Below are 16,961 nucleotides of genomic sequence, written 5' to 3'. Positions count from 1 at the left end.
ACAAATTCTGACGTCACTTTGTTAAATGCAATCATTGTTTGCATCATTAAATTTGTGATTTTCATGCAATCTGTGTAATATTAGCAGACGCGCTGCCGTATTGTGGTTTTGCAATAATTAATTAAAATTATCTGTGTCGTTTCAGTGTAAAGGGAAAATAAGTTCAGTGTACGTGGAAATTAGGGAAATAATTCCGAGTGATAATGCGTTGGATAAATGGAATTTCCCTTGTGTCGATTATACACTATCAAACCAAGCTACGTAATCTCGATACGTGTGATTTAGAGGCGGTGCATTAACGACCGTGATTTCGGATTGATATTCGAAATTAAATATGCAGAGAAATTTTTTGATATCTGCTTTCAGACAAACAGACAAAAACTCTTTAGTTTTTATCGGTAAACGTTAATTATTTAAGCTGAAACTTTCTGTTTGGCGTTTTAATTTTATGACTTTTATATGTATATATAGTTTAGCGTAAGCAAAGCTCAACACAATAACGATTACTTTTATAATATGGTACATCGGTTTCGGTAAGCAGATTTCAAAAAACATGATAGAGTTGAGGCCAAGATAGTTTGTCTAATAGATTCAAAACTGCGAGCGCGCGGACCATAGCCGCCAAAGACCACAGCAAACCTGTGATGGCGATCTTGCAAGACCATTTTGAAGTCCCTTCAATGGTGACTTGCTTGGCTTGTTCGAGACTGTCAATGTGAGTGTCTGGATCGACGTTAAAAGTCCGCCTTCGCCACATGAAACGAAAGATTGAATGCGATTTAGTGTTATGTGTGTGTTGTGTGTTTGTGTGTTGTTCCTCGATCCTTGCTCTCGGCTCGTCCTCCTGCGATCCTAAAATAAGAGGTACTTAGTTGAGGGTGCCTCGAACCTGTTATGGCAATCTTCGCGCTCCACTTCGAGGTACCATCGAGGACTGATTGCTTCACCGTACTCATGTGTGCTGCATGCCCCTCCTGTTCGATGCTGAACACGCGTCTGTCACATACACACTCGTCTCAGCTGTTACCTTCGTTTCTAATCCCTTACTTCATATTGAAGGAAGACAATTTTGCAAATCTACTGCATAAGAAACATTTGCTTCTAAGGCATTTATTTGTTAAAATAACGTGCTATTGTTCGTGAATGAAAAGTTTTGAGGTTTGCTCTAAATTGTGCGTTTATGTTGTGTTTACATCGCAATAAGCAAAACGTATTTACCTGTCCGTCCAAATCTATAATAGCTTTTATAAAGATGATTATTTAATAAAAACCAACATTAATTAGAACTATTATTGGAAATATAAATACCTGATGAGTTCGAATATTTCGGGCTTGTCTCGCTCTCGCTGTTTCATTCTTTCCTTCATTGCTGTTATAATCGAATTAGCTTTATCCTCCGCGCCGTGCTTAGAAGACTTCTCGGCAGCCCCTGCGAAACACACTGCTCAGGCGGTGCCAAATAGTCCTTGAAATCGCGGGACGCGCCAAAATGGCCCCCCCGCCCTGCGCTCAGCATCGCACCGACAACTCTAAGCTACAACCCGAATAGAACCAAATTGAATTTCAATGAACTGTAAATTATTAATATCAGATCTGATCAGGTCGTTGACCTCGAGCGGCGCAAGTCGGAGCGAGTCTGAGCACGGCGCCTTGTCAGTAAACAGACATTTCAACACATCTTATATAGCCTGTCAGCTCTATTTAAATTAACAAAAACGATTAATCTTTAGAGCCGACCAGCTATAATAACTTATTGTATTGAAATGTTGAAGTCCAATAAAACATCGTTTGCAGTTTTATTTTGTTTTGACTGTATCAGTCCCATTAACAATACAAACTCGTCATTGCGTGACTCCACTTAAAATATCAACTTTTCTAAATTTCAAAAGTTCATTCGTTTGGGAGAAACAAAGTAACATAAAGACAGTGAAATAAATATACAGGAAAGTGAAATTTCTATAAATCAGAGTATACAACAGAACAAATAAAAAAAAACTAAAGGACCACATATAATATTGAAGTGGACAAACACTGGATTGCGTGCACACATTACTAACAGGCACATCTTACAACTTGTGTTGTCGGGATTGCTTTCGGCGCTTGTGTAAAAGCTTCTATGCTGTACTGTTTATAAAACGGGTGTGTTCGAAAGTGTACATTGTAAATAGTATAGAAAAGTAGATAAAATAAGACGTATTATTAAAACAGTTTGAGGGTTATATCGGCGCTGGGCGGGGCAACCCGAAAATAAATGAACTAAATCGAATCCCTATGCTACGTGACTTGCTTAGGTCTATGCTTTGAACATAAAACAGAACATTTTGTATGCATGCATTATTAAAAAAAATATTTTCATTCAAAATATAAAAGACTAAAATAAAAAATAGACGTTTTGTCATTCGCAAATACGAAAAGAAATTTAGGATTTAGGTTAATTGTATAATTGGGCGGGGAAACAACATAGCAAATGATACTCGTTAAAAATTCAAAGTATAGACCGTAATAGAATGACGCGCAGTCGATTATCTTCTTAAACAATATTTATTAAATCGAATCCGCGGAAATTTTAAAGCAACGACTGCCCGCCCTTACACACGTGCAAAATTAATTATGAAATAAATAAATAAAAAACTATAAATTTATTACGATATAATGAAAAGAGAATTAAAAAAAATGTGTGTCGAATATTAATAGCCATGCACACCGATGAAGCGATGGATTTTTAGAAGGGTATACAAACATGCTTATATTATATGAGGTCACAAAAACATGAAGGAGAAAATGAAAACAAAATATCACAAGTAAGAAAACAACGATAATAGAATAAATAACGTATGTAATGTAAGAATAAGAATGATTTTTGTTTCAACGAATTTCACGTGATTCCTGATGCCGCTAGTGTTCGCCGGTGATCCTGCGTGTGTTGATTTCGTGAATAACTTTTGACCATTGATTTGTAACCAATTCATGCAAAATTTTATTCATGCGTTCAAATTGAGCTATATACGAGGTTTTTTCTACAACATTTTTGTACGTGTTAACGTTTTGTATACATAAATTTACCTTTCAATCAACATCACATAGACAGCGAAACTAACAAAGATGTTAAATAGCTAACACCGAATTATAAGTGAAAAATTCGTCACCGCACCGTCGTTCTGTGTGAAATATTATAATTAAAACGTAAAAGTCTAAAAATAATTGAAAAAAAAACGGTAGTTAATACAATAGTCCAATTTAGGTGAATAGCAACTGAACCATCCTTGGCCACGGAAACTGTAAAATATCTCAGTCATCGAATATAATATAATATTATAACAATATTTATAATTTAATAACAATAAACAATATGATAACAATTAAAAACTGCGAAATTAAGAAAATAAATATTCCCCGAATACTTGTCGAAGTATTTCCTCTTTTCGACAAAATAATAATCATTGTATAATCTGTTGCGGAATTGTGGAATTCAAAAGAGAATTCTTATCGCTTTCATTCATGTCAAGAGAGAAATCCTTTACACGATTTTTAATTTTTGTCTTCCGGGAATGTATATTCAAAGATCTTGTCGACTATGAGTGACTCGTCGTGCGCATCTCGACTCGTGTTGATCATAATGAGAGTTCAGTTTCTCGCTGCCAACTTAAAAAAACCGAAAGACACTGACATGAAGTGACGAACTTTGATATTTAAAAAAAAAACGTCTAAATATGTATAACGAAAAATATCTTGTGAGAACTATAAATGCAAATGTACACGTCATAATACAATGTTAGTTAAATAAAATAAATCGGTTGCTGATCACAGTGCTGTTTTTTTTTTGTTAATAGTTTTTGCTGGTTTGGAAACACAGTCGTTTAAGCCAATCACGATTCTGTGACAATAATCGTGATTTATAACAGCAATTTGTTACTTAAGCGTTTATAGTTAATAGAACACCAATTTGTGGGGGGAGCATTAATGGGTATTTGTTCGGAGCTATCGCCGTGATGACATCTGCGCAGTCTGTGAAATATATTTGTAAAATTTATTCACTATTTTTAACTGAAGCACGGGTATTACTACGTATTAGTACGTGTAGTACTATTAATTCAATTAAATCAGCTATTAAATACCCATTACACTCTTGGGAATAATTTTATGTGACCTAAAGATTCTTACTCTGAAGGCAATCAGCGTTGAGCAAGTCCTTGCATTTCTCATGGCATTTGACCCCGCACTCTGTACACCTGACCCCTTGTCGTGCGATACCCCATAGAAGCCCTTCACACTCGTAGCAATAAGTAGGGGAAGTGGCGGTCCACAGCACAAAGTTGTGAGGGGTTGTTGAAGATATAGGGTAGATGAGGGCTTGAAGTGTCTTCTTGTAAACGTGCATTTTCTGGAATTAAATCTCCTTGAATATTTGAGAAAATTATGTATTAAGAACTTATGTATGCCTTATTAAGTTGTCTGTACAGTTGCTTATTATATGATAATAAATAAATTACTAAATAATTTTAAATTAAATCGATGATGCACAACTTTTCAACCAAAATTATTAATAAATAAATTTTGTACGTGATAAGAATATAATTTCACTCACAAGCTCTTCATCATTAAGTGTTGCACGATGTACCGCTGATGTTAATCCAGCATTCCTTTTCGTGGCAGCCATAGTCTAAACATCAGATCACATATTACGATCACAAATATACGGCTTCAAATAATTTGCTAATTTAAGCTTTTCTATTCGTCGATAAATTTGTCTATATTGCTGATGATTCTACTACCATGCCTTCCAAAGCTGATTGAGGTATTTTATAACGAAATAAAGTTTCAATGGAGTTGATTGTAAGCTGAAATGTGAAGCAAGTGTGTGTTCAAACAGAATTGTGTCTGAAAAATATTATAGTGCATAGAATTATTATAAATTAACGAATGTGTAAATTCATAGACATTATACTGTTTCGTTGTTTGAATAAACATGATCTTAGTTAATAAAATGAATTAATGCAGATTATTCGACATGTTGGATAAATATAACTTTGTATTTTGTTATATAAAACGTAAGAGTACAAAACAAGGTTAAGGTTCCGATTCATTAATGAGGTGGAAACTGTAATAAATAGGAATAGTCATTGAGAACTGAAGCGTGAATATTCAGTCTCAGAAAACACGTGCATCTTCCAGATTCAAATTCAGCAAAATCGTTCAAACGTCATGAGATCCCTTGAATTTTATGTACAAAAAGAATAAAAAGTTTTCGAACCGTTAAACATTTTTTAATCGAAAAAGCAAAACATGCAAAGGCATCGGCTGTATCATTCCTTGAATCATTTGCAAGCAAACTATTTACATCGAAAATATGAAATATAATCATTCTTTTTCATTACAGCAAAGAAACGCATGCAGATAGAGTCTGTTACTGGGATAGAAATACCTTGAGAACCTGCGGGTCCGTGGTGAGGGGTAAAATGCAACGAGATCATTAATTTTACATCAGGAACACGTCATAGGTATTTGGTACTCTATATACTAAGGTTTTCGTCGGTGCCTAACACGAGGTCTTTGAACTTTTACTTCACTCGGCAATTAAGTACGGTAGAAAGCTTCAGAGCTTTATCAGTTGCGGATAGAAGTCAAAAGTACTGAAGATCTCGTCGAAACTAAACTTTGCTAAGGTCAGGATATAAAGAAAACGTTGAAGGCCATCTAAGTAATAGAGTTGATAGAGAAACACATGTAGATAACATTGATAAAGGTAGATAGATAGGATTGAGTTGAAGGTTTTTTGAAGATTTTTCATTTGAACAACCAGTGGGGAGCAACGCTACTTTTAGCTTATAAAATTAATCATTTTTAAAATTTATAAATATCTATAATTTTGTGTACATACTAAAAAAGCTATATCGTGAAAAGGTTATCATTACCTCCCCAAAAATTGTTCGAAAAATATAATAAATCGCGTATTAGAAGAAAACATTTATTACGCGCCTAATATTACCAAGCTTCAGGAAGCGAAACGTCGATGCGAGCTGTTAACATTTACGACCACTTTCAGACATCTACCTTCCACATCGGAGAACGTAGATAAAGCTTTATTATTTCCAGGAAACCTTTAAAAAATCGTGGTAAATAAAATTTGTTCCGAAACACCCAGACTAGATAGAGTGCGCATTTCTATAGGCGCACAGGAGGCTGTCAAAGGAAAAAAAAGTAATAAGAAAGTTACTTACAAGTTCTGACACAAGAGGGATCGATTTTCTTCGAGGCCTGATGTCGGGCATGCTGTCAATGTTACTGTAGAATGGATTATCTCCAGGGTGCCTATAAAAGTTTAATGTCAATAGAACAGTGCATTAAGGAGTGCATAACTATAGTTTAGCAAGTAAATTTTCTCAGCCTGTTGCGGTTGCTCTAATTTAAATACGGTCTATTTGGAATTCGTCGTGGCCTAAAGGATAAGACGTTCAGTGCATTCATATCTAGCGATGCAATGGTGTTCGAATCCCGCTAGCGGGTACTAATTTTTCTAATGAAAAACGTACTGAACGAATGTCCACGATTGACTTCCACGGTGAAGGAATAACATCGTGTAATAAAAATCAAATCCGCAAAATTATAATTTGCGTAATTACTGGAGGTAGGAACTCTTGTGAGTCCGCACGGGTAGGTACCACCACCCTGCCTATTTCTGCCGTGAAGCAGTAATGCGTTTCGGTTTGAAGGGCAGCCGTTGTAACTATACTGAGACCTTAGTACTCATATCTCAAGGTGGGTGGCGGCATTTACGTTGTAGATATCTATGGGCTCCGGTAAACACTTAACATCAGGTGGGCCGTGAGCTTGTCTACCCATATAAGCAATAAATAAAAAAGCAAAATGGTTTTAGAAGTTAAAACAAAGAGCCACACACATTCGTCAGGATTTGGTAATAGCTCATTACAATTATTGAAATAAATTTATTTTGGGTCTTCTAACCAGGCCGGACTTACCTTAAGTGCCACCCTAGGCACTAGGAACTAGGCACTAGGAACATTGCTACTAACTCTTATTATTAGGCTAGCTATTAGGTTGTTTTCAGCTTTCCGTGATTGCACTTCTACTGTCAATAGTATTAGCACAATATTTTTGTCATACATTGACAACGATGTTTTTCCCTTGAAACTATGTATATAATTATTAATTCACATACCCATTTCCTCGGCCTGTTTGGTCACTAAATCCGGTGGATCCATTCTAAAAAAAAAAACAACAACAACAAATTAAAAAAGAAAAATAAAAACTAACTAAAATAAAAACTTTATTAAAAAACAAAATATTTTAATATTGAATTTCCATAAGAATTTGTTGAATGTTCGTAAGGTATTTATTTGTACATTTCAAAATTTTAAAAATTACGGTGTGCTTACCAACATGTCAATTTATTGCAAATATCAATGGGAATTGTGTATATATAGAATAATTAATTAAAAAGTCCAACACACAATATTTTTATGGAAATTCAATCACAATTGTATTAAACAAGATTAATTAACACCAGTTTTACAAACATACATACAATGTAAGAAATACATGGATTGTTTTAATTAAAATTAACATTAAAAAATCGTTGGATCAGGATCTGTATTAAACAATGTAAAAATATTACGCTGTCCCATTAATTAATTGTTTGAAAGTAACACCCTAAAACCATTATCTTGCTAACTCCGTTCCAAGCATTGGCTAGTTACAAACAATCAGCATCGGCAATAGCTTGGATTATATATAAACCAGTTGTTATTAATATCTAGGAAGGTAAATCAATTATGTAAGTTCAAAGAGCCTAAATATGCATTTTAAAAAAAGGTTTCGATTCTGTGTTACTCAGTACAGTAAAATAGACGACGGTCTATACTGCACATAAGTTTATGATGTATATATGTTATATTTTATACTTCTCAACCGAAAATCTTGATTCCTCATTACTCATTACGTTTCTCTTCAAATTACATGAGTTTAGTAGCTGCTTCAATTACATTTTCTACGTGACGAATGTATCGATAAATCATTTTGAACGATTAATAGTCTAACGTCTTTTTCTAATTCTATGATAAAGCCAATAAAATTTTACAAATAGTAGTGGTAAGTCAGTGCTATTCATAAGCATAAAACTTTGTTTAACTTTAACCGAAATGAGGAAATATTGTAACAAACACTCAATTCACTGTCTTTTCTGGTTTTATAGTCAAGAATAATAATAATTTATGTTCTGATATTTACTATAAAAGTCGATAAAAAGTTTAAATGATTTAAATAAGAAGAAGAAAAAGAGTTTATCTTGTTTCATAAATCTTTTAAAAATGTCATTATATGTATGTGTTTATTTAACAAAGTATAATTTAATTCTAAGCAATAATATTTCAACTCCTAAAGATTTTTTACTAAACATTTTTCCTAGTACACAAAGTGCCAGCTATGTTATACAAATACGTGTGTGTGTGTGTAAATAGTTATTAATGGATATATACTAAGCTTAAAAAATTCTTACACATTAGAGAATGACTTCACGAGTTTACATGAACAAAATTGTTTAGGATATAAACTAATCGTTAGTTTAATTATTATTTTAAAAATATCTACTGTTATGTGTTTTACTAATGATTAAATGAATGGAAATGAATGTCAGTTAATTTTATTAACTCCAATGATTTGGAATTGATTCTATTAGGATTCAAGAAAATAACTACAACATTAATAAATAATTATGTATGTATTTTAAATGGGTTTTATATTTAAAAATAATTGCTATTTTCCAAAAATATTTCGAATTCAAATGTTCAAATGTTCTATAGACGATTATTATTTCTTCTTATCAGGTTTTCAATAATAACATATGTAATTCATATATTTATTTGTAAATAAATCTTGACTATGTGATATGAGATGATATGAAATAGAGTGACTTTATACATATTTCGATTCGTGTGCTTTGTGTTTTTTTCTATCAACGTTCACCAGTGAGTACACAAATTTTAATAGACGAGACGATAAAGCAAGTGCCAAATATATTGGGCGTTTAGTAATGACCGCTCAGTCTCCGCCGGGACTTGAGCTCATATGGCCATGTAAGCCAAAAATATATTACATCACTAAATACACTTATCTATTTTTATTTTAATACTGAATAATGTATGAATGCTGTTTAATTAATTGGAATAGAAATATTTATAAAGCGAATAAATTGCTTTTAAAATTGTATATTTTCTGCAGTTCGAGTACATTCGTAAGCGTTCTAAAATACCATGTAAATAACGTAGTGTATGCTTTATATCTATATTGGTATTATACTTATGACTTCTAATTATTGCCAATGATAAATACAATCAGCTTTTATAGATTAATTATTATAAAAATGTTTTATTGTATGCGTTTAAATGTTTCTCATTGTAATCTACGTAGTCAAAAACCAAAATGAATGTTGAATAGTTAAAATAGTATTGGTTGAATAATAATTTGATATCACAACCACAGTTTAACTTTTTATTGGATACTAAAATAATTCCGTTCCTTCATTTTCATTTCTGGAAATTAATTATCAGTGGTGTTAACATCTGACACGGGCCACTTATTTCGTAAGAAAAAAGTTTTATAATCTAGCTTACTTATGACTACGAGTATCATCATACTATAGTAGAGTTTAAAGCAGATCAAATGTTATATTTTGCGTATAGCTCTGGTTATTATCAGTCTAACATAATTTTGCTATGTTCCACAATAGCCCTAATAGCCCTTTCTAAAAATTTAAATTCAAATTTAACTTTTAACTCTAATTTCATGAAACTTTTGCATGAGATAACTTACACTTGCGCTGACTTTGTCTTTTTCAGCAGACGGCGTTGACGCTGTAGGAGTTTCCGTTGTCTTCTCTTCGGCTTTACGATCTTTCAGAGCTTTCAAAAGTTTCCATTTGCTTCCAACAGTAGTGTCTTGCTGGACTGGTACTTGCCTTCGCGCTGGAATTGGTGACGGAGGCATATCATATTCGTCATCCATTTCATCGCCACTTACAACAGGACTATCAGGTCCTGATGTTTCACCTGATCCAGTGTCGGCGTAAGATTTGTCATCATCAGACTCTTGGTCGTGGTCTTTAGTACTATCAACACTTTCTTCGATAGAAGGAAAAGTTGTTATATCTTTCCATGTTTCTTTCATTGGAGATTCATCATACTTTGTCTTCGTTTGAGCTGTTTTCAATTTCAATTCCCTGAGTACGAAAGACATTTTTTCTTTCAAAACTTCAGGAGGCTCTTCCATAATATCTTCAAATTCGGGCTCTTCCGGTAGCGTGTCATGTCTATCAGCCTCTAACTGAGATTGGTGCTCCATTTCTTCCAACTTCCTCAATTCATAACAATACCATTCGTCTTCAGAGTCAATACTGTCTTCTGTACTTTGTCTTCTAGACGAAACTCTAGATCCACTTCTCCAAGAATGCGTGCTTCGACTGTCATCATCATCATGCTTGTTTGGAATTTCCAAACTTTGTTGATGTCTAGGCTGAAATTTATTCTGAATGCCTCGACTACTTTGCATTGACGGGCTTCTTTCTGTATAAATCGTATTTTCTTCTGATACTGAACTATTTACGATCTCGGGTGTTGTGGGCTTGCGAATTTTTTTTTCTTTTGATGTCATGTTATCATCGTTACTTTGTTCGTGCAATTCTTTGTCTAATTTAGGAGGTGATATATCGGCCATTTGTTCATCTGATATAGATGTCGACTTTCTCAAACGATATTTACCCAGTGCTCGTGATACTGCAAATTCTTGTGAGCTTGCACTGTATGGTTTGTTTCCTTCACTTTTTTCATCGTCTGATGTAATACTCGCTTTTTTGACATCGCCTATAGTTGCAAATATAGAGGCTGGCGACTGGTTAGGGTCAATGGTGTCCTCTTCGAATAAGTCAACGTTTGAAATATCTGTGTCAATATCCAATTTCTCTAATTCCTGTATATTATCTTTTTTCATCTGACTAACACGAGCAAAATGGAAATCTATATCATCACTTTTATCCCTTGGTAAAGTATTATTAGATGGAAATTTTTCTTCCTCCTCAATTATGCATTCTGTGTCATCATCCTTAAATTCTATACCTTTTTCCTGTAAATCCTGAATTAATTGTTGTTGCTCCACAATCTCCTGATTATTGACTTTTCTCTGTTTTGGTTTAGATGCTACTTTAGCAAAAACATTATTCTCATGAGCAGAATCCGAAAATACACTATCGCTGTCTTCAGATTGGGCACTGGAGCGACCCCCTGACCATTCGGTCTCAGAAGTTTCGGGGTCAGACAAAGACTGATGACTAGCTTGATGTTTTCGTCTCGCTTTCTGTAGTAAGCCGGACATCGATGCCACCAAATGATATTTCTTTTTTCTCCTCTGAGCTGACATTATTCTTTCTTTTAATGATTTCTCCTGGACTGGTTGTTCAACGTTGTCTACGCCAGAGGGCAATGAATGTGATCTATGTTTTTTAGGAAGATGCAGGTCTGGTAGCCATTGGCTCATGGAAGACATGGCAGACTTTAACGATGAAGTTCTTTTCGGTTTCTTTAATTGTTTTTCTTGGATTTTGCCTTTTAAATTAGAAGAAATTGATAGGTACCCAGATTCCGAAACCAGCATGCCACCCGATTCTACGTATTGATCTTTTCTAACTTTTTGATGCTCGTTCATACTTTGTATTTCGTATCCTTGATTTTCGTGCATCACATTTCCATTGCGTTGATCAAATTGTTGTTGCTTAAAATACTCTTGTTGCAATTGAGTTTGAAACTGCTTTCTTTCTGTTATGCTTAATGAATGTGATTTCAAGCTCGACGTTTCAAGTGAGCTTGTAGGTGACCTACTTCCTCCTTGCCAAGAAAGTTGATCTTCTAACGTTATTCTTTTGGGAGAATCATATCTTGTTGATGTTGGATAGTAGGAAAGAGCATCAGTAAGATTACTGGGTGGGTAACCAGTTCGAGTTCCTGATACTTTATAACCATTTTGGAAGTACTGGGATTCACTCACTCCCATAGTGTTTGCTCGAGTCAAAGTTCTTTTATTATTTGTATTGGCTACTGACATAACCACAGTTTGTGCATGATAATTAGGTTCTGGAGGATAAGGATCAATTGATGGTCTTTGCACTGATTCAGAAATTTCATTACTATCTAATAATTCGGAAAAATTCCTTTCGTCAGGAAGCATACCTCTTGGGGTACTGTAAACTGTTGTAAAAATTGGTTGTCTATTTCCAGCGACAGAATATATTGAGGCAACTTCTGAACTATAATAATATTCACCAATATTGGTGACTTGTGTCATTTGGTTGGCTACCGAAAAATGCATTTCACTTTTATAATAATCACTTTCAATCTTATCTTGGAATTTTTGTAAATCTCTTGAACTACATACGTTTTTCAACAATTGCTCGTTACTTCGTAAGTTATAATCAATTTTCACATTTTTGTTTTCGTACATATATGAGTCGACTAAAGTTTCTAAATACGGCTTAGGTTCAAGTTCATAGGGCATTCTTTGCACTGATTGAGGTGATGTCATTTTCATTTTGTAGACATCATGACTAACATGTGACAGTCTGCCTGTTTTTGGTGATCCGGGACTCTTTTCTAAGCTTGACCACCCGCTCATGGATGACAGGCCAGAATCAGATTTTGCAGCGACAATGTTAGTACTGTCTCTCTTGACGTGTTTTGGTGAAGTTTTAGGTGATTTAGGTGATCTGGGACTTAGCCTCATGTTATCAGATGTCATTACATTCATCGTTGATAACATAACATGATTAGCTGATAGATCATTATTATTTTCTAAACAAGGAAAAACATCAGTTGTATTTGGAGCTGGAGGAGGTGGACTAGGAGACTTACGTAATGCACTTTCATTGTACGTCAAATCTAATCTAGTATCAACTGGATCATCATATATTTCATTTACCGATAGAGGAGAATGTTGCTGGGAATTCGTTTTGTATAAATCTGACAAAGTTTTTTGACTTATTTTGTTCGAATAATAATTTGGTCTGGAACCATCACATACTTGATAAGTTGAACTGTATTCAAATCGTTCTCTTGACAGAGCACTAGGTGATTTTGATGCCTTTGCTGCATTTATTTCAGCATTTGCAACAGCAGAACTATATGCCAAACGACCAGTTACTGTAGTGTATGGCTCTGTTGTCGTTCTTTCGGGGACGAACTTTCGACGAGGCGATAGATTTTGTTGTAAATAATCCATTGATCTTTCAGCAACAACATTGTCGGTGAGTGACAGCCTAGATGGTGATTTATCTCTACCAGTACCATCTTTAGGAATATTTAGCATAAAGTCATCAAAACTTTTCATCATTTCATTCATTCCCCAACCTTCACCTCCCGAATAAACACCCTTTAATTGTTCGTTTATTATATTCTCGTCTTCTGCAAGAGCTTTTGCTTCAATTTCCCTATCAATTTTTGTAATTTTGGGCTCTGGTGTCAGTAGCCTGGTTTTTAAATCCCTAATCTCTCTAGATTCGTTTTGTAATTGAGATGTTAACCTATCTAACTCATGTAATTTATCTACTGTAATTTGATCTATAGTGCTTAAAGTTGATAAATGCACTAAATCTCTTTCGCTGATGCCGGGTCCTCCTTGCATACCGCGATAATCTTTATAGTCAGTCGAACTATAAATTTGTCTTGAACCTGTAGGAACAATTTCAATGTCTGTTTCTTCTGGAGCTTCCCATATCATATCCAATTGTGAAGTAGGTCTAGAAGCATCATCACATACCAAATCGTCTCTATACGCTTGGTTTAGACTCTTATAAAATGCTTCGTTGGATTCCATTATTTCTTCTTGACTATCCAAAAGTGCTGAAGTTCTTCCAATATCCAACCCTTCTTCTATACCATCCTCCACAGTTCCATTTCCTAAAATTTCTCGGATAACTTCGAGCCGTGTCATTGGATCTCTAGCAACAACATTTCGACACGTATAGAAATCGAGCAAAGTTGATATTACACCCTGTTGATCTGCGAGCAATGCTTCTAATCTTTCCAACCGTTCCCACATTCTCACATATTCTTGACTTAAGAGATCGAGGGCCCTCCATGCATATTTCAATTCCGTCTCGAGGATGTTAAGACGTGTGCCGAGGCGTTCCATATAATCGTTGATGATGTAATCGCCAGAATAAGGTGGTAAGTCTGGTGGAAGAGCAAGGGAACCACAGTCGTCCATATCGACCTCGGCACCCCCACTCCCTCCGCCCTCGCTTCCCTCCATCCCGCCGCCTGCGCCTGCCCCAGCATTGTCGTGAATTTCGCGCATCATCTTCGGACCGGATAGTGGGTAGCACATTACATTTTTCACTATGAGTCATCCCATATCGTTTTATCGTTTACACTATTCACGTAAATCTGTTCTTTGTATTCGACATATTCCAAAGTCATTTTAGCACACTGTAATAATGTTCACGCACATTATTAAATTTGTTACACTTTTTTTGTTTGTTTATTGCATAAATCGTTTTTAAAGTTTCAACACTATGTGTTTTATTTTTGTACTGAGACGGAATTAATTGTATTTATTGCATCAAATGTATATAACTATAATGTCAAAGAAAAAATACGTTAGTCACTGTATTATAGAAAAAAACACTCGTTTGTACATAAAACTCGATTATGTACACACTAGTGCTGCAGGAGTCAAAGGATTACCTCAACGGAATATATTGACTTGACAGAGTACGACCGAAGCTATTTACGAGAAGGAAATAGTTCAGAAAAATGTATTATAACTCGTATCTATAGTCAACATTTTCCTGTCGGAGGCAGCTAGGCAGTTCGTATTTGATTCCACGTGAGTTTAATCTACCTCAGAGGTGGAAGGCGTTGCTCGGCAAGGATAGGAAATTGGATAAAATGAAAGGAAATTAATGCCGAGTTTCACCACCGCTTCGCTTAAATCACCTTGTGACTATTAGATTAAAAACTCTTAGATGTAAACGGGAGACCTCGTTGTCATTATGAAATTTTAATCAAACGGCTCAGTCAGAATATTCCACGGTAACACGAAAATCGTACGTAAGTAGCTTCTTATTTTTTTTTTTCTTTTCTGATTGCATTTTATTATATCGGTAAACCTGCTCATGGCCTGTCAATAATTATCGGGTTATTGTAGCCTGTAAATACCTCAAGATGAACGTCATCTTGAGATATGAGGTAGAAATCTCCAATGATTTTATTTCGTCTGTCTCACCTTTGAACTCTGAACGCATGGCTATAAAAAGCACTATACAATACAACATAAACATAAAACAAAACAAAAAAACATATAATACATCTTGTTCCAAGCTTCTGTATTTTTGCCTAGAAGATTTTGTACCGAAAAAGGTAATCTTGAATGGTTTTCCTTAGTACGCATACAAGTCAGATCCTAAGCTAACAAACTGCTCGTGACCGTCTTTTCCCGCCATTGAACTGGTATTTTAGATAAAACATTTGCGGGTGAAGTAGTTTTACCTCATCTATGTTACATTAGCGTTTAAGATTACCTAAGCGTTGTAAGGAAATGTTATTTTCTTAGAAAACGTAAACGGTACTTTATATATTTTTTCATTCTATTAGAATACTTTCAAACTATATCTAATTATTTTTTACGTCAATTCATAGCTTCTACGTTACGAAAGTCTTAACTAAAAAATACAAACATTACAAAACGAATAATTAATTAGCGTTTCGTAAATGAGTCCTATAGGGTACGATGCAAAGTAATCACCAATTGTCTTTCCAGTCACGAAAACAGAGTAAATTAATGGCAATGAACCAACAACGGTGTTGCTTGGAATGGCAAAGCCCAATTGAAATGCCTGGATACCGGCCAAAATCAACAAAGAACTTTTCTTTGGCGCTAATTGAATTTGTAAACCACACTCTCGGACAAATTTCAAAAGTAATGTCGCTCGTTACAATACCGTTCAAAGTACACACAGTGGTGGTTTTCAAAACAAAATGGCTTCGCTGATTTAATAACAGGTCTAACTATATATACTAGAGGTCCCGCAGTAGTCGAAATTCGACTATAAATAATTGGAATTGTAATTTTGGACACTTGTTTGTGTATTGTATTTTATACTTCTGTAATCACAAATTTCACCAAGACTGACAAACAATATTTCATCTATTCTCAATTTGACAACAGACGTTAAGAACAAAAGTTTGACAATAAATAGTATGCATGCGTGTGTGCGTCAAATACATGGTATGTAGTGTGTGTAATGTTTTCTTTATTGATTTAATGTATCTTTTTTGCATTATTTTTAAAAAATATTAGCATTGTGCACTTCTTCTCTATATTCTCTATAAGTGTGGAAAATTTCATACTCCTCCGTTCGCGCAATTTTCGTAAAAAGGGATACAACGTTTTTGCTTCATGTATTAATAATATATAGATTTTGTGGACAATAGTAGAAGTAAGCGACTAAATAAGTAAGTAAGTAAACAACATTAACTTCACGTTCGATTTGTTTATTTTTTAAGGCAAAAATGGAGTCCTTCAGGACTACTAGAGTCCTGTAGTATTGAGGGTTTATTTAAGCGTGTTATAATCATTATTCGTTAAGCCCTTCTGTATACTAGAACAGCGTCTAAACATAACTAGCTCTTTATTGTAATAGCAGACGTTAAACCAATATATGAAGTATGCATTTGAATTAGTACAACAATGGGTCCAATTATAGCTGCGATAGCGCAAGATCTTGTGCAGACTATCTTGTGAAAATAGGAATTCAATTTTACAAAACGGTGTGTGGTTTTTCATTTAATATCAATTACTCTAAAGGATAAATATTTTTAAGTTCGATGTGTTGTAAGATCAAACGCCTTTCTCCTCGATATTTCAGGAAGGGTCCACAATTTTCTACCTGCAGCGATCTTTTC

The 16,961-nt window shown here is 34.6% G+C and overlaps 1 protein-coding gene across 8 annotated transcripts in view; it reads right to left on the bottom strand.

Annotated features, from left to right (window-relative positions):
• LOC101743696 (protein unc-13 homolog B) overlaps window positions 1–16,961 on the bottom strand; it is a 374,291-nt gene that overhangs the window by 59,043 nt on the left and 298,287 nt on the right. For 2 of the 8 annotated variants that reach the window (XM_062674745.1, XM_021350236.3), the window contains exons 1-7: window positions 9,826–14,992; window positions 7,178–7,221; window positions 6,219–6,309; window positions 4,586–4,660; window positions 4,162–4,381; window positions 1,309–1,429; window positions 890–996 (exon numbers count right to left, since the gene is read on the bottom strand). In XM_062674745.1, the coding sequence (XP_062530729.1) occupies window positions 890–996; window positions 1,309–1,429; window positions 4,162–4,381; window positions 4,586–4,660; window positions 6,219–6,309; window positions 7,178–7,221; window positions 9,826–14,382 (5,215 nt within the window). In that variant the 5' untranslated portion in view covers window positions 14,383–14,992. Of the gene's footprint in view, window positions 1–889; window positions 997–1,308; window positions 1,442–4,161; window positions 4,382–4,585; window positions 4,661–6,218; window positions 6,310–7,177; window positions 7,222–9,825; window positions 14,993–16,961 lie in introns of those variants that run through there. The other 6 variants (XM_021350234.3, XM_062674746.1, XM_062674744.1 and 3 more) reach the window with 5 other exon arrangements.

Source organism: Bombyx mori, chromosome 21 (genome assembly GCF_030269925.1).
Source record: "Bombyx mori chromosome 21, ASM3026992v2".
Taxonomy (NCBI): domain Eukaryota; kingdom Metazoa; phylum Arthropoda; class Insecta; order Lepidoptera; family Bombycidae; genus Bombyx; species Bombyx mori.
This window is presented reverse-complemented; position numbering and strand designations above follow the sequence as displayed.